General features: G+C 45.6%; 1 protein-coding gene across 4 annotated transcripts in view; it reads left to right on the top strand.

The window, feature by feature from the left end:
* The window catches only part of LOC111873504 (ABC transporter G family member 20), a 108392-nt gene that overhangs the window by 75853 nt on the left and 11314 nt on the right, over positions 1-21225 (top strand). For all 4 annotated transcript variants that reach the window (XM_023868275.2, XM_023868274.2, XM_023868276.2 and 1 more), the window contains 7 exons: positions 10971-11130; positions 12263-12417; positions 13401-13602; positions 17042-17206; positions 18473-18604; positions 19307-19449; positions 19536-19743. In XM_023868275.2, the coding sequence (XP_023724043.1) occupies positions 10971-11130; positions 12263-12417; positions 13401-13602; positions 17042-17206; positions 18473-18604; positions 19307-19449; positions 19536-19743 (1165 nt within the window). The remainder of the gene's footprint in view (positions 1-10970; positions 11131-12262; positions 12418-13400; positions 13603-17041; positions 17207-18472; positions 18605-19306; positions 19450-19535; positions 19744-21225) is intronic.

The following is a 21225-nucleotide window of genomic DNA, read 5'->3' as shown; positions in this document are numbered from 1 at the left end:
TTCTAGCAGCTGCGCGGCTTTGTTTAACGACGCTGTGAGTATCGACACTGCATAGCGTTGGATGGTTAACGAATGAGGAGCAGTTGGTGGAATGAGAATTGGCAAGGGAAAGCGAAGTACTCCGAGGAAACCTGCCACTGTGTGTACCACAAGTCGCACGTGGCTTTACCTGGAATCAAACCCGGGCAGCCGCGACGAGAAACAGTATTTCGGCAGCCCACGGGTGCACGAGACGGTACGTGAGACACATGGAGATGTCCATCAGTTGCCTTACGTAAGGCTTCGTGATCTTGACTGCGGCTGAAAGCCAAAATGGCCGACTAACTTCATGCAGAGATCTCTCATATCGAAATGCAACTTAAACTGCGCAGAGCTGCCTTGTATGGGATGTCAGCTTCTCATCGCGAGATCAGGATTACGGTGTTCCGAAATGTTGACGTCATGTAATTTGATAAATAGGTACAAAACTTTCGGGAGAGCCTGTGAACCTCTGCAACTCTACTGTGCAAGTGTCGTCCTTCAATACTGACTATGATGACAGCAGGTTCTTCCGAAACTCCGGTTCCCGTCGTTGATCTATCTTGAGATTGGAGGCCTCTGGATCCTCCGAGACTTTGGTGTCTTTGCACCAAAATGAACGACGTCATATCTCAGGACACTGTAATATCCATTCCCGCATTAATAAAAACAACATCTTCTTGTCACGTGACAACTATCATGGAGATGCAGCTGTTCTGTTATGATGAGCACAAAACAAAACGCATGAAGTAACTTCAGAATTGGCTGCTCTGCTGACCCCACACTTCGGGACCCATCTTTAAACTGGGTATGTTTTATGTTGCCGCTTTGTGTAATGCTACCACATACCAATACACGAAAGCAACAACAGAAAATGTACCCACTGTAAACACTTGCCAATGTAAGGGGTGAGCAGTGCAGCCAACAGTGAATCTGCATACCTCAAGATCGCACAACATGACGCTACAATAACATATTTGTAATTTTAGGGCGCTATGTGAGGGCACTGCGACGCACGGCGTTCGAAATCCCTCTGAGGGTGCGTGCGTTCAACGTGACCTCCGCCTTTATATGTCGAGAGTGGGGTGCAGTGACTTTCTAATGACGGCATAATGATCTCTCATTCTCTGATGATGATGATGATCAATGATGATGACCGCGCACCTGCAGAGATGTTTTAGGCGCAGTATAATTTCGTAGTGTTGTTTAGTCAAGACACAAGTATCTTAGTCACGCGGCAGCCATTTGGGTCTTCATCTAATAAGGAAATAGCCTTGATAATCAAATGAACAGGTGCATTAGTCTTAAGACTGCCACTCATAAGAGTATCATGTTTCATTATTTGATGTTTCTAGTGTTTGTTCTTTGCCAGTGATTTCCCGGGCACCAATTTCCTGTTTCAGGATTGGCGATACGTCGTGTTTAGTTTATGCTGTTTTGTGAATTGTAATTTAATATTAAATTTGTATTCCGTCTCTAAAATAACTGGAAGGTAGTTCGAGTGCTTTCCGCCAGAGTGGCCTATATCTGGACAAAAGTTAGCGAGATTGGAGACTAAGGTACAGCGCAAGATTTGGAGCACGCGTTGGGTGGCTTGTATATAATTTTCTCCCGTAAGATTACTGGAAATGCGCACTGTCAGTAAAAGTCAAGTTTCACTTTCCTCTGCAACTATAGTTCGAAACATATTTCTCTCCGATAAACATTTGGCGAGTCGCCATCAAAACGGGCGCAGAAACGCGCTTGGATCTCCGTGTGGCGTGTCCGTTATTCACAGCGTTATTTTGTAAGGAATTCTGCTGACCTCCCTGATACGAAACTCAATGAGAAACTGGTGCCCGTTTCCTTACATACGAACAGACGTGGCGAATGTGACTCTTGCACACATGGATGCGTCATGTAGGCTGTTGGACCACTACGAACAGGAGGAAAGCATTTCTTCTGCTGGCTTTCTGGCCTCTCATCCTAAACAAACTTATTGTTCCCACATCTTTAGGTTGAAAATACGACTGGATAAATATAGAGTGTAGGGATTTCAAATTCAAGACCGACTCCCACGGAATGTGGGGTCGAGGCTATCTGGTTTCGACGACTGAGTCGAGCAGGTTGTTCGAACAGCAGAGCGGCTGCTGTGTGTGCGTATCCGGGGTCAATACACATTGGAAGTGAAAGTTGTATTATCATTATCGAGTTGACGCGGGCTCTGGGGCCCAGCTTGAGAACCTGATAGTCGACTAGATGTTCAGGAAATTCTCTTGCATTCACAGGAATTCACTGCGGTGTTATGAGTCAGCTGAGTCTAATTCACATGTTCGTACCCTACTTCTTCTTTGAGCTTCATTTTAACGTCAGCCTCCCTTCTACACGTTCCATCTGACCATGTCATTTCTTATCTTCAGATTTCCCAATTAAAATTTTTCTCTCATTTCTCTCCACTTATCTCTGCATTACATCTTGATGTAAGGGCTCTACTAGTGTGTGTGTTTGTGTGTGTGTGTGTCCGTGGAATATCCACGCCGCCAGACGGAGCACAGTTGATATCTCAGGGGTGAGTGAGAAAAATACAAAGTGCATTTGTCGGTGAGTGGCATTTGCTTGGTAATGTGCAGATCGTCATTTGTTCGCATTTCTGACTGCTGTTGACGTCACAATCATGCATGACGTAAATGAACCCGCCGTTCTGAAAATTGGGCTCGATCGGTTTTCAAGGACTGTGATTACGAAAAGGAAAATAAAAACATCCTTCCGGGATAATTCGCGACTGTTATCCCTGTTAAATCTGACAGTGGCCCCATTATCTTTCCAGTTTTCAGAGATCTGTTGCCACTTAATCTCTCCGTGAGGAGCTCTCAATGGCGATTCTGGGTAAAAGCGATGCTTCGTCATCTTACTGTTAAGCAGACATCCGCCCGGCCATGTCCAGTTTTCAGGATGTTCGCCTGAAGGAAGCGATCTGTGAATTAACATTTATGTAACCTCGGAATTTCAGCCGTGTGGGTGTCTCTCATTATGACGTCGTTACTGACGCAATAAACAGTCATAGAGTTGACATAGGTCGTTAGCATTTCTGATCTGTATAGAAAACCCGCGTTGGTATATTCTGTACAGATGATTAGTAGTTCCGACCCGGGAATTCCGAAATGGAGCCTACTACAATGCCCAGATATTAGAAGGTCCCATCTATTTCTCTTGACTTCTTCACTTATGCCTGTTACAGTTTTGTGTGGATTTGTTTTTTGCACCATACACTGACCATGCCAAAAATTCATTTATTAAAACACACCAACAATGGGGCGATGAATGTTGAAGGAAGGTCCTCACTGTGTACTTTACGTCATTAATGAAAAGTAGTGGCTTGGTTCACTCTTCTTCTCTGAAGATGGGGACGATATTTTTCTCCGAATCGTCGCGTTCTCTCCGAACTACATATCGTCACAACCCACCGCCGTCGAAACGTTACCCCCACGTCAATCTCCTTGTCGTTGGCCTTCACGGCGCTGTCCGTCGACTCCTCTCCTCAGGCCCAAGCGGTTGCGTTTGGAGACATCAATGCAAGCAGAAGACACGAACACGGGTGGGTACGTCATCACAAATGTGAGTCCAAGCAGGTTGGACCTTCAGTCCTGACTGAAGTTTTGCGTTGTTTTCCTCAGTCTCCCTGTCAAATCTCGGCGAGGGCACCACCGTTTCCTTCCATATCCTTTCCAATTTATCAGTCAGTCTGAATGCCGGCAGCGAAGCAGTACAACCGCCAGATGATAGCGACGGACAGGGAGCGGTATTGAGGCCACATTGTAGCGCAGTACCGCCACGTACGGAATGCTATCCATTCTGTAAGGCTTTTTTTTATTGCTAGTGGGGTGGGACCAAGTCCCTCGTACTGCGGCCACTTCAGGCCTATTCTAGCAGCCCCAGATGATAGGTGAGAGTGATTGTGGAGCAATTGGTGGAATGAAAATTGGCAGGGGAAACCGAAGTACTCGAAGAAAACCTGCCCCAGCGCCAGGCCCGGGATCAAACCCGGGCCGCCGCGGTGGGAAGCCAGCGACTGACTGCTTGAGCTACGGCGCGTATTCTGTAAGGCTTGCTGAACTGTACCCTGAATACACAGACACATGGCGACGTGGAGGCACGAGGGAGCTCAAACCACCCATATGCCATGTTTCCTGATTTTTTTTTTTGGAAATAAATCAAAATTTTAAATCTAAAGGAAATTTGCCAAATATCAATATCAAATATTAAAGTTATTTTCTAATCTGTTCTTCTGGCTTCACGTCTGGAGACGAAACTGTAAACATTTTGTTCTGAAAACCTGAAGGGAAGAGATCAATTTAGAATCTTAGATGTGGATGGTAAGATAATATTAAAATGGACCTTGAACAAATACTGCGCGAAGGTTGTGACTGGATTCAGGTACTGATAGGGTCCATTGGCGGTATCTTGTAATCTCGGTAATGACCACAAAATTTCTTGAAAAGCGGGAAATTTCACGACAAGCTGACTAACAGTCAGCTTTTAGGGGAGGATTCTTCTTCAGGAGGAGAGCTAGTTACATCAGTTAGTTAGCTAACAGATGAGGTAATTGAAACGAAAGTTCCCAGGACGCAACTCCATTGCTGTAACATGGGACGCCCCACGGAATAACGTAGAAATGTAAACACTAACTCTGTTTCCTCAACAGGGCAACGCGTTGCCCGGTATTTCCCGGAACCCACTGGCGGTAGTTCGTTGTGTTTACATTGTGGGCACCCGCAAAATTGCTGTCAGCTGTCACGCAACAGACGCAATGTTCATACTGCGGTTCTAACCATGGCCAGACTGCACGGTATCACAACCCAGAGGACAGTCTGCATGTCTGAGCAGTCCTGACACGTGACGTGGTCACTCTTCTCGGCGTCTCTCGCATTTAGCGAGGTGGACCTGACGTCACAGTGGTACAGTCATGTTCTTGAGGCGCCCGGTTCGACTCCAGACTGGAACGCGCGATATCCTCATTGAGATTTTACTGGTTTTCCTCAGTCACATCAGACAAATGCCGAGGTGGTACCTGGATTAGGCAACGATCGCTTCCTTCCAAATCATTTTCAATTCATCTGTCCGTACAGAAACTGACGTCCGTGGAGGAAGAGCAAAACAGAGCGGGACAGGATATGAACGCACACATTCGTTGGGCCCGGCAATGTCTGTCTCGGTAAGGTTCAAAATGCGTCTAGGGCGGTAATTTGAATTGCACAGAAATTAGTCACTGTGGACACGGGCATGAGTGTCCTGCTTGCCACAGCGACTGGCGCCCAGTGTTGCAGAGGCGGGGTAGTTGACAGCGTTTGGTGTCCTGGCAAGTGAGTTTGGCCCCAGCGAGCAGTTACGTCCAGGAACCGCCCACCAAAAATAAGGAGACATTCCAACTTGATAGGGTCTTACTCTTCGATCCTGAAGATGGACGCAGTAATTTCCTCCGAAACGTCGGTAACTTTGTTGCAGACTACGTGAGAGTCGTATCTGAGAAGCTACATTGTGTGATTGAGACTTGCCGAATGAGGGGAACCCCAGTGCGACAAGCCTTGCAAGAACCGAACTGAGAGTCTGTTCGCTGTCCTCCGTTTGTGTTTCCACTTACGCGCTTCCTTGTTCTGGAGGTCATGTCGTCAGTGTGAATGGACGTACAGAAAGCAAGTGATTACAGTTGCCCACAGATGACGTCATAATTTGCTGGTCTGGACTGCTGATCCGGGCAGACTTTCCAGGAATTCGGGTTTGTATGGTCTGGAAATGTTTCGTAAACAAATTAAAACTCACTCTCAAAATTAAAAAGAAAATATTTAAATGAGGATTTCAATCGTATCCCAAAACTCTACCGCAACACTTACACATCGCTTAGACAGCCGTGGCTACCGTACAGATTGGTAAGAGTAGGGTAAAGGCAAAGTTGTTACTCCGCTTAACTAAATAAGCACTACTTCATGAAGACGTATGGGGGAGTGGAGTATAGATCCATTTTTCTTGACCTCGGCACGAGTTGGAGGTGAGTGGTCAGCTTCACGTCCCGGTCGCTTTACCCCCGGAGACATAGCCCGTGGTACTCATTGTATAGGAATCTGGGTGGGCCCCATGGCCGGTGTGGACCACGTGGAAAAGAGAAAATTCTTGACCCTGCAGAGACTCGGAACTCCGACCCCTCAGTCATCCATCCCTTAGCCAGTCTCTATACCGACTGCGTTGTCCCGGCTCCTCATTGGTAAGAGTACATTTCATAACATATTTGGGTGTTCTCTGTTAGGTCCGCAGTAGGGAACAGTAAAGTTTTATTTTTATATATTGAACCGAGATAGCCCAGCCTGTATAGCCACTAGGGTGTGTGCTGGATAATCAAGGAATCGAGGTTCGATTCCCATCAGAAACAAGAACCTTTTTTTTTTCGTTTTTAACACGTCTAGACTGTCTCAGGGCTCATCCGTCCTGGAGGGTAAAGCCACGCGAGGCGTGAAACCGACAGGCTCCACCTGGTGCTGAGGTTAAAATGCATGAGATATAGCTCTGCTCCCCATAATTCATTATTCACCTGTCGTCCTGCCATTCGTCACTGCATCGCCTGAGTTACAGACAACGTCGCCATGTAGTCGCGGCCGCAAGTGGCAGATTCCATCCTATTAATATGCACGGCGTTACGGGGCAGTGAACATATATCTGTGTTTAAATGTAAACGACCTTGGTTTTGAACTGGAAATATATATAGAATGTCTACTGTACAGAGCAAGCGCAGAAGCCTCTGTTGGTCGGGGAACACCATGTAAGATGTGAGGTATTCCCGGCTTTGAAGATTCATGATGTGTTATTCTTGGTTGTGACACCGTGTGGTCTGGTTCCTGAAGAACGTACGTATGATGTAAGATGGCTGCAGCATGTTCTTCGTAAGCGTTGGTACCACGTACAACCCAGAAGACCACAATGTGACGGGGAACATCAAATCATCGCATCGCAAGAGAAGTCAGCACATGAGTCAGACGTGGAGCCAGTGGAACACGTGTTCTGACACAGTCATACCTCAGGCGTGACGTTGTTCCTCGTAAGGAGGCTCACGTCAATGTTAAACGTTGACGTTTCACGTGCGTCACGTGATCATTGCACCCTAGCAGTTGAGCACGTGACCTCGTACCGAAATGCGAGCCCAGAGCTTCGTGTGAGCAGTCTCACATGCTGTACTTCAACCCTGTGAAACACAGTAGTAATTATATGTACCACCTGTTCTGACATTCAGAACTCTGCATTCTGCTCACACAGTGTATCTGTGTGTTCCGTATGGTTCTCTCAATAAACAGCGACTGTTTCCCTAAACAGCATTAACCGGTTGGGCTTTGTTATGGAGACGTAATGTTTCCTGTGAGGTACGTACTAAGATTTTAAATATCATTTAAATGAATTTAAGGCTTGACTCCCTAAAGCTTTACCAATTCTCAAAGGTACCTCTACCAGAAGGACTAGCGGACACTGCCCGTGAACAATCAAAGCAGGGAAAATTTCTCCCCCCCCCATCGCCCCAATACTTTCTCTTCTCTTTTCCTCACAGGCTTCGAGGTTACGTCCAGTCGGTAGTTTGGTATCCTGTCTTTCCAGAATCCGAGAGTCCAATTCAAACAGTGGCTGCGCAAATACTTACAGACTTCAGTTCTTGGCCCTTGATATGCCCATGTCCCCTGCACAGCGCAGTGAGCAAGTGTTGTCTGTCTGTCACTTTTCGGGGGAAATGTCTCATTTCGGTTTCAACAGAAGCGTAAGAATGAAGACGGGACGCGAGAGAGCATCCAGCATTCGAAATCCGTGTCACGACTTAACGGTCATCACTACTTCCGAGGCCCACTGGACACTCTATTTGTGTCCTCCAATGACAGGGTGGCCCAGTTATGCCCCCAGGCACCGGGTTCCGGCGACCGTATCAAATTGTATAGGGAATTTCTTAACTAGCGACACCAGTGTGTAGCCGTATCAGACGTGTCACTGAAAACAAGTATACATCGTTCAGTACTTCTCTGTGCCATAGCAACATCGAGCAACAAAGACACTTGCATTTTGCATAGAACATTGCACGTGTGCGTCTGCGTGTCCGTGAGTCACACCGAACGAATCTGCAGTTTTAACGTGACCCAGACGCAAGATGGCTACTATCGCATCTGCTCTGAATATCAACTGATTGGAGCCACGTTAGTTACACCTGGTACAACGACTGTGCTACGGGGCTGGATGACCGAGGTAACCTGGGCATTAGATTTTTCACTCGTCCACAGCGTCCAGACCGGTTTTGGGGCCCACCCAGCCTCCTAGCTAACTGGTATCGGGGGATTTTTGCCCTTCTGTAAAGCTGCCGCGGTGTGAAGCTGACCACACCGTCTAGCGTCGAGGTTACGAACGGTGGAGCTATGCTTGCACTCCCCCATACATCTTTATGGTGTGATGCATAATTAAGAACACGGACAATTTTCCTGTTAAGTTTTACTTTTGCTGATTGTGACCGATAAATAAGTGCGTGTATTTATTTAGGAAATTCAGTTCAGCAGTAAGAATGATGACTAAAATACGAAACTGTTGGAGAGGCGATAATTTCTTCTGTCCCTGTGTTTCCTGTCATGGCTTGATGGGCTGTTCGTCTCGCAGGGCAATGGGATGGCCCGGCAGGTACCCTCCCCTCTCTCCCGTGACCTACATCTGTTTCTCTCAGGTGGTCACCGGCTTACGCAACAGTGACGTCGGCATAATATTTTCCCTTTCTTGTTACATCACTCGGAGAAAGGTGAAAGGGAAAGTGGGCTGTCTGAGCCTCTAGTAAGCGCGCTCCAGAACGGGGAAGGCTACCACCAGTTATTCTCAAATCGTCGGTTATTTCGAATTTTCCGCGGGCGAGCGGGGGAACGGGTTAGCGCAGCGGTAACGTTTCAGATTTGCATTCGGAAGTTGCCCGTTCGAATCTCGGCCGGGACACCCGCAGTCCAGACCCAGAGGGGTTTCGCGGTTTTTCTCAATACCTCCGAGAAAATGCCGGGATTATACCGCTACCGCTTCCTTCCAAATTCCTTCCACTTCAGCCTTTCATCTGGATGTTGACAACGTTGTTAAGTAAAAGCGTCCGCTGCATAATGTTGTACTCCCTGCGTTATTTGCAGTTAAGTAAGCACAGCGTGGCAGGTTGGCAAGAGCTCAGTCGGTATTTCAGCATCCCACTGGTGCACGAGACGGTACGTGGGCCACATGGAGATGTTCATCTGTGGCCATTCTTACTGATCAGTATGGCGGGACGTCTTCTAAGAGTATGTCATATCGAGGTTTAGAGATATTTGCTCAACCCGTTAGGCGCCGATTGTAGTTCTCAGACGGACGGACGTGTGTCGTCACATCCTTTCACTTTGGAAAGAACACCCAATATTTTATGGGCCACGTTAAGTAGGTATGGAGGTTGCAGCGGGAGTAGAGTCGGCTAGAGCTGCGACCTGCAGCTCCCATTTCTCAGCGAAGTTGCATCCGGTGCCTTAACACATCATACCGGTGGCTCCCAGTGACGTCACTTGTAGGAACTGTACCTTCTGAAGAATCATTTCTGCCCCAGCTACTCACACAACGTCTGAACACATGAGAGGCACTGAAATGTACTTGGCTTGAACCAGGCTCGCCTCGACCTGCAAGGCACACTCATTGTAAACGTGGAACCAGAAATCAACATCATAAAGTTCCTGTTCTGTATTTATTTATTTATTTGCGAGTGCAGTGCTTTACATGTTCATTGCCGTGTTTACTGTAGACCCCATGGACTGTATCCTGAGCCAGTTGAATATCACCATCCTGTCTACACGTTATGTAACTTTAGACACTTTAGTTCAGCCGTTCCCCTCAGCACCCTCAGTTCACGTTCTTCCCATAGGGTCACAGATACACTCTCGAATTTGTAAGAGCACGTTTTCAGACCTTGTGAGGCCTCACTGTGCTTGACAAGCAAAAACAGGTAGACTTAGAATGGCTATATACTGTACTATGCAACACACGTTTACAATCTGGGAGAGTGGAGGGTGCGGCCCTGCGCTCCAGCTGCAGCAGTCTTCACTGGGCCGTTGACTGTTGCCTTGCCCCTGGTTGCCGAAGTTACCTCCATTTGTCGTTATCCTTACCCCCTTCCCTTTGTTGATGTTGAGATGGTAGGCTAGGAAGGTAGAAGGTCTTGTACTGGGCGCCAGTAAGCAGCAAGACTGCGCATATATCGCGCTCTCAGTGCAAGAATGCGCCTATCTCCCCCCTCTCTTTCTCCTAACAGATGTTATATTAGCAATTAGCTATCACAAACCAGGATACATTATAATGACGTAACTGTAATGAGCGGTTAAGTGGTAACTTTACGTACCGCCTGCTTTAACGCTATGAAACTATACATCGTGTCCAAAGAGCGCGCTTGTGTCTATGGTACGGCTTTTGAAATGAGCATATTAAGCTACTACTGGTCTTTATGGTGAAGACACGGTGAGTTTTCTGCCGTGTATTGTTTAAACGAACTTCAGGGGTTAAAGGCACAGAGAAGTGTCTATGCGAGAGAGACGTAACGCCCACGGCAAGGAGAGAAAGCAGCCGCGGTAGCCGATGTCCTCGAATTATGAAGACCTTGGGGCAGTGCATGGCGGACACGGCGGACAACTGAAGCCTGCCTATAACCATTCTTACCAGAATGCTACTCTGTCACTCACAGTTTTCTTGAGCTAATTGAGATGTGCCTTATCTGCATATGCTTATTATGTGGCAGAGCCCATGGTAGCTCAGTCAGACGTCCAGGGTTCGATTCCTATCCATGGCAGAGACGTTTATCTTTGACACACTTGTGTCCAGATTAACTCTGCCTCCTATCTAATGAGTACCCGAGATATTTCCCCAGTGGTAAATCAGCTGGAGCGTGAAGCTGGTGAGCTATGTCCATCATGTTTCAGATATGGGCTGCTGGGAGCGAGTGGCTGCGGCAAGACAACACTGCTCAGTTGCATTGTGGGTCGGCGCCGACTCAACACGGGAGAGATCTATGTGCTGGGCGGTAGGCCGGGCACCAAAGGGAGTGGGGTCCCTGGCAGGAGAGTGGGCTACATGCCACAGGTAATGTGATCTCATGCCCACTCTCTGTGGGTCGCCTAGCAACCAAGCCTCTCCGTCTGGCTCTGTTATACCAGAGTTTCTTCCTCCTTGTTCCACTCTGGAGGGATTTTCCTTCTAGTTCCATGCTCAAAGTGAACACACACTTCTCTCATTGTGACACACAACACTACAACTCAAAGTATGAGTATATTTATCCTGTATAAAAATTAAATATTTGTTTATGTACAGTTGAGGCTCAGCCATGCTGGGTGCTCCAGAAAGTAAAGACCACTAGCACATGTTTGCTACTTGCCAACTTTGCCTGGGACTTTGCTCTCCACTTCTACAGTGTGGACCTGGCTCCAAGTGATTTTCACCTGAAGCAGTTTTTGGGCAGCACACACATGGGTAGCGATGAAGAAACAGTGGGTTCAGTAGAGTGGCGGCAGATTTCTGTGATGCAGAAACACACACAACATGACAAGTGCCTGAATCTTCATGGGGTTATGTAGAAAAATGATTTGAGTCTGCAGTAATGATGTAAAATAAAATGTTTTAATATTATTCTTTCATTTTTCTTCAATCACCAAACGGTCTTTGTTGCCAGGTAGCTCAGTTGGTATAGGACTGGCTACGGGATGGATGACCGAGAGGTCAGAGTTCCAGTCCCAGTAGGGTCAGAATTTTCTCTTCTCCATATCGTCCAGACCGGCTCTGGGGTCCACACAACCTCCTATCCAATGGGTACCAGGGGCTCTTTCCCCTGAGGCAAAGCGGCAGAGACGTGAAGCTGACCACTCACCTCCAGCTAGTGCTGAGGTTAAGAAAATGTGGATCTATACATGCACTCCCCCATACTCCTTCATGGCATTGTGCTTAAATTAATTTGGCACAGGGACAGCTTTACCTTTTACCTTACCTTACCAAACGGTCTTTACTTTCTGGATGACCTACATATAATTCTGTGTTGTCTTGTTTCAGTACCTAGAAGGCCTCTTGAAATAATTACAAACATACCACATCTCAGTATGAGCCACCATATTGGTTCTGGCTCCAGTTCCTCTCTGACTCTGCACATTATCATGAGTTCCTTCATGCACAGTCTATTGCAGATGTTTGAGGACGAAACATTTGAATCCCATTGCTGTTGCAGGAAATTGCGCTCTATGGGGAGTTCTCAATTCGAGAGACCATGATGTATTTCGGCTGGATATTCGGCATGGGCACATCAGAAATCAATGACCGTCTGCAGTTTCTGCTCAACTTCCTTGATTTGCCCAGTGAGAACCGACTGGTCAAGAACCTCAGGTAAGGAAATCTGTTACACAGCCAAAGTTTCCTTCAGTCCATCACAGTGTTGGACAGCTTCAGTTGACGTGTGGAGACGCGTGAGATGTGGCGTGATGCAAGGGGTTTACACAGAAATGAAAAAGCTAAACTATTGTGTTGTCGTGTAACACAAGCATTTTCTGAAACAGTAAGAACTCAGTAATTTTTCTTCTAGTTACTTAGGGACATAGTTCACTTAATGGGGGGGGTGGAGTCCAGTTGGGTCCACTCGGCACGGCGGCCGCTGATTGGCCTACTGTAGCCTGCCCTGGGTGAATATGATGATGAAGAATTTGATGGAATGAAGATTGGCAAGGGAAACCGAAGTACTCGGAGAAAACACGCCCCAGCGCCACTTTTTCCACCACAAATCCGACTTCACCAGACCCGGGATCGAACCCGGGCCGCCGAGGTGGGGAGCCAGCGACTAACCGCTTGAGCTATGGCGTGGCCTTAGGGGCATAGTTCAGAAGTTGGCAGTGCCCAAGAAGACATCTGGGGTAACAGCGGTAGCGTTCAAAACATGTAATACTTGAGTCGGCTGGACTGCTACTGTTGTGCAATGCATAACCAATAAAGGTTCATGACATGTAAGCAAGTGGGTATTTTTGATGCAGAAGGTCATTTTTTTTCTCTGCTTAATTAAGAACCAAGACATGAAGACATATGAGAGTGTGGCGGTATAGCTCCATGCATTCTTAACCTTGGCACTAGTTGTAGGTGAGTGGTCACCATCACTCTTCAGCCGTTTTATCCTCCAGGGGAGACCCCCACAGTCCCGTTGGGCCCCAGAGACTCTCTGGATGCTGTGGGGGAGAAGAATCTGTTGCCCTTGCCAAGAATTGGACCTTTGTTCCTCATTCAGTCTGCAGCCTAGTGTCGATATTGACTGGGCTAATCAAGGTACTGAAAGTGAAGTAAGTGAACTTGTCTGCAGACTTCATTGCAATTGCTTGTTGCAGTGGGGGACAGCAGAGACGTGTTTCGTTCGCTGTGGCCCTGATGCACGACCCTGAGCTTCTGATCCTAGACGAGCCGACGGTGGGAGTGGACCCGCTGCTTCGACAGAGCATATGGAACCACTTGGTGCAGATAACGAAGGATGGCAACAAGACAGTGATAATTACCACACATTACATAGAAGAAGCAAGACAGGCACATACGGTGAGTGTGCTCTCACTCATGAGTTCTGTCTTCTGGAATACAGCACCGCACAATCAGCTGAAGTTTCAGAGGAACATGTCACCTCCATCTTCAGGATCTAAGACAAGCAAGAAATCAGTATGAAGCACATAGCAAGCAGAGTACTTCAACCCTGAAGGCAACATATTCATCTGAAATGTTAGTTGGCTTTCAGCGCGCTACATGACGCTATATCCCAGAAGACAGTACCCTCCATAACCTCACATCCTGCAGGTCCTCATGCAAGTCACGTGTACCTCAGCTGAAACCTCATGAAGCTCATGTACCAGAATTTGAAGGCAGAGTTAAAAGATGCTTCACATGCGAACTAAATTTATTAATTTTGACCATGAGCACTGTCCATGGTATGGATTTATAAAAAGAGCACAACTTTTTGGTCAATTAAATTAACATAATGATTCAAAACGTAATTCATGTTGGCTGTAAATATTTTCTAGAAACAAACAGTAAGAAGTCCATTTACTGTGTTTACTTTAGAGCTTAATGCTGTTCTTTATTTGTCTTACTCTCAATGAGACAGACGTTAAACTTAGGATGGGATTATATCAGCACATGGAATCACATTTTCATATTGCAGAAAGGAATTGAATTTTGGAAATTTGGTTACTCAGTGAAAATTTGATATAAAGAAGGGCATTTTGAAAGAAAATTATTTTCAAAGAAAGGAAACTGCAGTATTTAAGTAACAGATGCATATTTTCAGCTGTCAAGGTTAAGCTGTGTTGCGTATTTTAGCTGTTATAAAGTTTTGGCATACTTTGCTGTTTACCACATTCAGTGCGAACATTGGTAATTGCAGTGTACACTAAAATGTATCAATTTCTGAGTGTGACGTAGCTGAACCCTGACAACTGAAGGTACAGATTGCATGAACCTGAGGACAAGAATATTGAAGTAATGGAAGGACAGTCCACCAAGAGCCTTTGTGTTCTTCACGTTTTTCTTGTTTCGCGTCCTTTTTATTCTTTCCACTTGCAAGACACACTTGTGCTGCTGGCAGTGCCACTCAAAAGGTAAATATTTAGCATCCAGGGCAGGGCACATCCTCAGACTGCTGTTGCATCCAAATGTACATTAAGTGTACAGTCACACAAGGGAGTGCTTCATATTGCAAGGTCACCGACATCTCCAGTGCTCTTCTGCAGCCTTTGAACCTGCTCGCTGGAAATCTGTTCCTGGCACAGCGCCCCCATCTTACCTTGTTCCAATCAGATGACAGAGGCGCTTCCCATTTCAGGTGTTCTTACCTGACGGACTCTTCTCTGTGCGTGGCAATTAACTGACCCCCACTTCACAGGGCTGCCATTCTGAAGAAGTTGTGAGTTTCTCAGATCGTTAAGAAAGTCTCCATTTTTATGAAAACTGAATGTTTGTTGCTGTGTTCAGATGAGCCTCATGAGCCTCACCTTCTCTCCTTGGATCTCTTAAGATTTATCTTAATATTATCTTCCTATCTTTATATGTCACTTCATCCATCCACCCTACTTGTCTTGCCCATCCACTCTTCCTTGATTGTATTACAGTAGCAATATCTGCTGGAGATGACAAACTGCGAAGTTCCACGGTAATTTATCTTCCTGTTAGTGGTCTCTCTTCAGGGTCAATATTTTCTCCTCAGCACCCTGTTCTCAGCCACCCTTACTCGGAGGTGAGGGTTTGCATGCATGAGGACTTACAGTATTGTCTGAGCTTGTCACACATTCAGGGAGGTGAAACGTCTGAACAGGGGCTGCTTCTCATTTGCCGTGGCTTGACATCTTATCACTCACATTTCCATTGCTGTTCCTATGTGATAGCCATTGTACATCACTGAGAAGTGAAGTGAACTGGTCTATGGGCCACAGCACCTCTTAACCTCTCCAGGGCCAACCTTGAATATATTCGTTTCCAGTTCAATTTTGCCTTCAAACTGAAGCTGAACCAAACAGTTGGATTCTCATGACTGTACAGAGAATGTAAGATGAAGAGATGCTACAGAACTGAGATAGTAACAAGGAAAATAGCAATGCTACCTGATATACTAATTTCAGTATCAGAGCTTAAAAAATGTGGATATTATATTTGCAACAAAATCCTCTGACATGATCAGCTGCATAAAAATGAAGTCAGTGTAGAAAGTTTCTGAAAGTGCCATGCTTCCAACATCAGAGGTCAGTGACACAGCTGTCCCTTGTATTCATATACATCTTTGCTTTTCTAGAGGTCAGTCACACAACACCCAGACAGGTGGGAGGCTAGTTCTTGTTCCCCCATCTTTGCCTGGCACTCTCCAGAAGTGACTAAGTCCCAGCATTTCTTTGATGGAAGGCAGGACTCCATTTTGTTTTAATATGCTTATGTGTTCCTTTTGGTTTCTTCATACCTGTTGCATTTTGTTTGCAAATGGCAGATGCATACAGTGCAGTGACCATGCAATTATGCGTGCAAACAGACAGCACATTGGAATGCTGACCAAGACTTTTAACAGGTGATGTTGGTTTAGTTGATGGTTTGGTTGTTATCCATGGAATTTCATTGTCTCTTGCAGTTCACAAATGGCAGGAAGGTCACCTTAGCTAATGGCAATTTCTTTGTGTTTCTGTTCTTTGATTTCCAACTGCATGTGATAATGGTGGCTCATAAGAGGCATAGTGCACATTTAATAGGCCCTCTGCAGAGGAACAGATCAGTCATACGCCCGCACAAGGGTGTAGAGGGCATGAAAATTAAGCAGAAGACCTCACCATCCACTGATCTGCAAATGGCAATGTGACATAAACCTCAAGCACATTGACAAAAATATATAATGTAGTAAATGGAATTACAATGATAAGTTTTTTGGAAATATGTAAGGTGAGAGGTGAAGTTATCCCTTTAACAGACCTTGGAGGTCCATACAGTTGTGAGACATGGAGGCCCCCACATTTTCTAGAGAGTTGGCTCACAGATGGCGGTGAGATTTGTCAGTCTTACATGCCAACTGCCCTTGACCTGCAGGAAGATTCCTGGTACTCATTTCTGTTAGAGGCTGAGTCGACTCCAGGGTCGTAGTGCGGCTGGAAGGGTTAGGTCAATTGAAGAATCCGGTGACCACATCGGGAATTGAATCTGCGGTCTTTCATCCTGTAGCATAGTGCCTCAATGAACTACATCACCATGTGCTCCATTGGAAATATTTAAGAATTCATGAATTGTAAATTGTGAGAAACCAGCTACTCTTGCCTTAAATTTCATGTTACCACAAGAATAACCTCTATAAATGGCAACTTCGTAAAAGTCATCTATCAGTTGTACCAAAATTGTTGCCAGAACAGTGAATACTTAGGCAGGTCATTAAAAAGTAGACACAGTAATTTGTCTTGTTACAACATCTTCAGTAAAATAATAGTTAAAAGCGTAATAATGTAATACACCTTTCCAGATTGGTCTGATGCGCAGTGGTAAGTTGCTGGCAGAAGAGTCTCCTCAGGTGCTCCTGTCTATGTATGGTTGCCAGTCACTAGAGGAAGTGTTCCTCAAGCTGAGTCGCAAACAGGGCAGCAACTGCAACGTCACTGAGCTGAACATTTCGAACAACGTCTCACTGGTACGGTTCTGTGCGCAGTGTATGTATCTTCATCACAGCCAGACACACAGAGCACAATGAGAAGTGACTGAACACACTGTAGCAGATCATGTAGTCGTAGATTTCTGCTGTTTATTACGGGACACCATCTTCACCGCACAGTTTCACGCAGACATGAGCCCAACTGAACAATCTCAGCGCTAAATGCCCTCCATTTTGTGTTCAGATCCACTCGTCCCCAAAGGAACCCTAAATGGGGGTTTTGCTGCAGACAATGTCAGAGTCCTTTTGACTTTTCCAACTCAAGACAATTTAAAAGAAACTCTACTCTTAATTAGGTATGTTAATTGGCTTCATCCTTGGGTTTAGAAATTAACTGTTGACTATAATGTTAATGTAATAGCTAACCAAGCATTGTCATGGAGTGGAGTACTTGAGAAGCTGACAGTCACTGAGCTCTTCAAGAAATTCTGCACTTTCTGTGGAAACAAAACTTTCATTACCATGTTCACAAGAGTCTGCCACTGGTCCTTATCCTGAGCCATATTAATCCAGGTATCCCATCCTATCTCTGTGCGATCTGCATTTATATATAGCCCTCCCTTCAGGTTTTCTGATGAAAATGTAAGAATTTCAAAATTCTCTCATGCCTATGTAATAACATCAGAAACATTGAGACTTCTCGAGCTGTAACAGCAGCAGGTGGATGGGAAAACTAGGCATCTGCCCCCCCCAGATTTTTTTAAAAAATTGGAACTGAAGAAAATGAAATATACCAAACATTAAAATAAACTTAAAACCATTTAAAACAAATCACTAAAAATAGTCTGTGCCCTCCAGATGGAGGGTAACCTTCCATCAGACTACATGGCATCACATCACAGGAGAAAGTAAACCCCATATTCACTTCAATGAGAACCTGAAATTCTGCATTTCACATCTGTGGTCATAATTTGTTCTGACCAAATGAATGAGATATGGTCACGTCCCCTGTCAATATCACAGTATGCAGCAGCTGGAACTTTAAAGAGGGAAGAACACTCAAATTAATAAATTAAGGTTTAATAATGCAATTAAAACAAGATATCAGGAAAAAGGGTTTGAATCCCACCCAAAACCTGTTCCACAGTACTTGAATATCAGTACAGGGCAAATTTCACAGTATCTTTGGGTGTTCCCTATTAGGTTCACTGTAGAAACCGTGAAACAGGGAAGTTTAATTTTTATGTATGTTTAGATGGCAGCACATGGTGTGATTATGTATGAATGGACCTGTCTCTTTTGTAGGCTTCTCTGCACTGGGGTCGCAAGGATGAGCCAGTGTACGTCACAGATGAGAGTGGAGTCGTAGGTCTCAATTTCCATCAGTCTAAAGAAGTCCTCATCACAGACTCATCTAATGGACTTAACCATTATGAGGTAAAGTGAAGCACTGCATTCCAACTGGAATGTGTTGCTAAGCTGATGGTGTGCCAGTTGGACTGTTTACAAATGCTTGATGATGGCTGTTAATGCCTGAAACATGTCACACCTAAGAAACATCCTAATGAACTAAAACTGATTTTATCAACATTCAAGCCTATCACTTATTCATTGAAATGTGGAACTGTTGTGCTTGATGGACAAATTTGCATAGTGAGACATGTACAGTAGGATGCAAAACATGCAAACAATGCTCAGACTGGGTAGTGTGAGTGAATAATGAATTCGTATGCCTATGGAAGAAGGAGGTTGTATCCTAATTTGAGGCACTGTCCTGGTGTTTGCATGGAGTGACTGAGGAAAGACCATAACACCTCAGTCAGGATTGCCAGCCTCTGGCCTGAGAAGTCCCACATACAAAAAAAGCAAGTGCTGACCACGCAGTTGCAATGTTTGTTCTGAATGAATAACAGAAAAATAAATAAGTGTTCGCTTGCTAGAGTGATGCTATAGATAGAACTCAGGATTTTTCATTAGTAAGGTGAAATAGAGAAATTGGTATTTATTTATATGCTGCTGTTGCGCCACTAAGGGACCATTTCATGGGTATGCACAATTACTGTCTGAACAGTATTTATTTTATCATTTCTGTAGCTTTTGAAGGTGCAGTTGAATCAGAAGGTGTGTTTGTTTTGACAGATGAATGGCAGAGCCCCGAAGGGGGAGAAGGGAGATACATCAGTCGACTGTGATGACTGCTCTGACTGCTGCCAACTGACAACTGTCGGGAAGATGCGGGCTCTCTTACAGAAGAACGTCCTGCGTATGTGGAGAAATGTGGGGTGAGTTTTTGTTTAGCTGCAGGGGATTGGTGAAATGTCGATTGGAACTTTGCAACTCTCTTGATGGATTTGCGCTGTTGTTACAGGGTGATGCTCTTCATCTTTGCACTGCCAGTGATGCAGGTGATTCTGTTCTGCCTTGCTATTGGACGTGACCCAACAGGACTTCGACTTGCCATTGTGAATCATGAACTGAATCAAAGTGGACAACAGTGTGAATACAGTACAGGCTGCAGTTTCAGGATGCTCAGCTGCCGATATTTACAGAACCTTGATAATGAAAGTATAGTGAAGGTGAGGCCATCTCCCTGCACAGTGACGTACCCCATCTTTCCTCTTCATTTCTGCTCTGCACTTGTGTGTGGCCAGGAGGGGGGGGGAAGTGCCAGTGTTTCTGCAATTAACTTTTACTGGCTACATGTCGGAACATGTGCGCAAATGCTGTCCAGCAGAACTAACATCATGTTCCCTCAGTTCAGATACCATAACCCACTGTTTAATATCCAATTCCAGATGGAGTTGCTCTGAGAATTAGGTAAGGTAACGTCATTAAGCCGGTGACGGTAGGAGAGCGGTCTAAGGCATGCACTGTCTTCGCTCACTTGGAAACTGGGATCGTGGGCTCGAATCCCACTCAGGGCATGGATGTTTAGTTTGTGTGTGTGCGTTTTTCTGTGTTTGTGTACAGGTAGAGGCCTTGCGACGAGCTGATCACGTGCCCAAGGAGTCCTACCGAATGTGTAAGATCTAGAAAAACCGAAGTGAACAGAGAAGTTCATGGAGGTAGGCCTAGGCCCACTGGGGCTGTAGTGCCAAGGAAAAAAAAGTTGCCCTTAAGCTTAACTAATGAAGCACTACGCCATGAAGGCCTTTAGGGGAGTGGATGTATAGATCCACATTTTCTTCACCTCAGCACTAGTTGGATACAGTCCTTGTATCCATTGGATAGGAGTCTGGGTGGGCCCAATAGCTGATATGGATGACGTGGAGAAGAGAAAATTCTTGACCCTCTTTGGACTTGAACTCCGAACCCTTGGTTGTCAAGGCATAATAAGTAGTTGTACCGACTATGCTATCCTGGCTTCTATAAGAATTAGGTAGTTAGATTACAATAATTTAATTAATTCGCATAATGGGGAGTGGAGTCAGCTGAGTCCGCTCGGCACGTCAGCCATTGATTGGCCTATTGTACCTGCCCCAGGTGATTATGATAATGGAGAATTTGGTGAAATGAAGATTGGCAGGGGAAACCGAAGTACTTGGAAAAAACCTGCCACAGCGCCACTTTGTCCACCACAAATCTCACTTGACCAGACCAGGGCTCAAACCTGGGCTGCCGCTGTGGGAAGCCAGCGACTAACCTCTTGAGCTATGACGCAGCCCTAGATTACAATAAGTTTTTAGCTGATCCTCCATTACTCTCTAATTACTAGCAACAATTTGTAATGTTCCATGGCACATTTTTTGCATAGTGAGGGGTGGAGTCCAGCTGGGTCCACTCGGCACGGCAGCCACTGAATGGCCTATTGTAGCCTACCCCAGATGATTATTATGATGGAGAATTTGGTGGAATGAAGATTGGCAGGGGAAACCGAAGTACTTTAAGAAAACCTGCTTCAGGGCCACTTTGTCCATAACAGATCCCACTTGACTAGACCCGGGATCAAACCTGGGCCGCTGCAGTGGGAAGCCAGCGACTAAGCGCTTGAGCTATAGTGCGGCCTTCCATGGCACATAATGAAATGTAAATGAAATTTAAAATTAACTCTGTAGTAC

Source organism: Cryptotermes secundus, unplaced genomic scaffold, assembly GCF_002891405.2.
Source record: "Cryptotermes secundus unplaced genomic scaffold, Csec_1.0 scaffold395, whole genome shotgun sequence".
In the NCBI taxonomy this organism is placed as follows: Eukaryota; Metazoa; Arthropoda; class Insecta; order Blattodea; family Kalotermitidae; genus Cryptotermes; species Cryptotermes secundus.
Note: the sequence above shows the minus strand (reverse complement) of the source record. Positions and strands in the feature narration are given on the sequence as shown.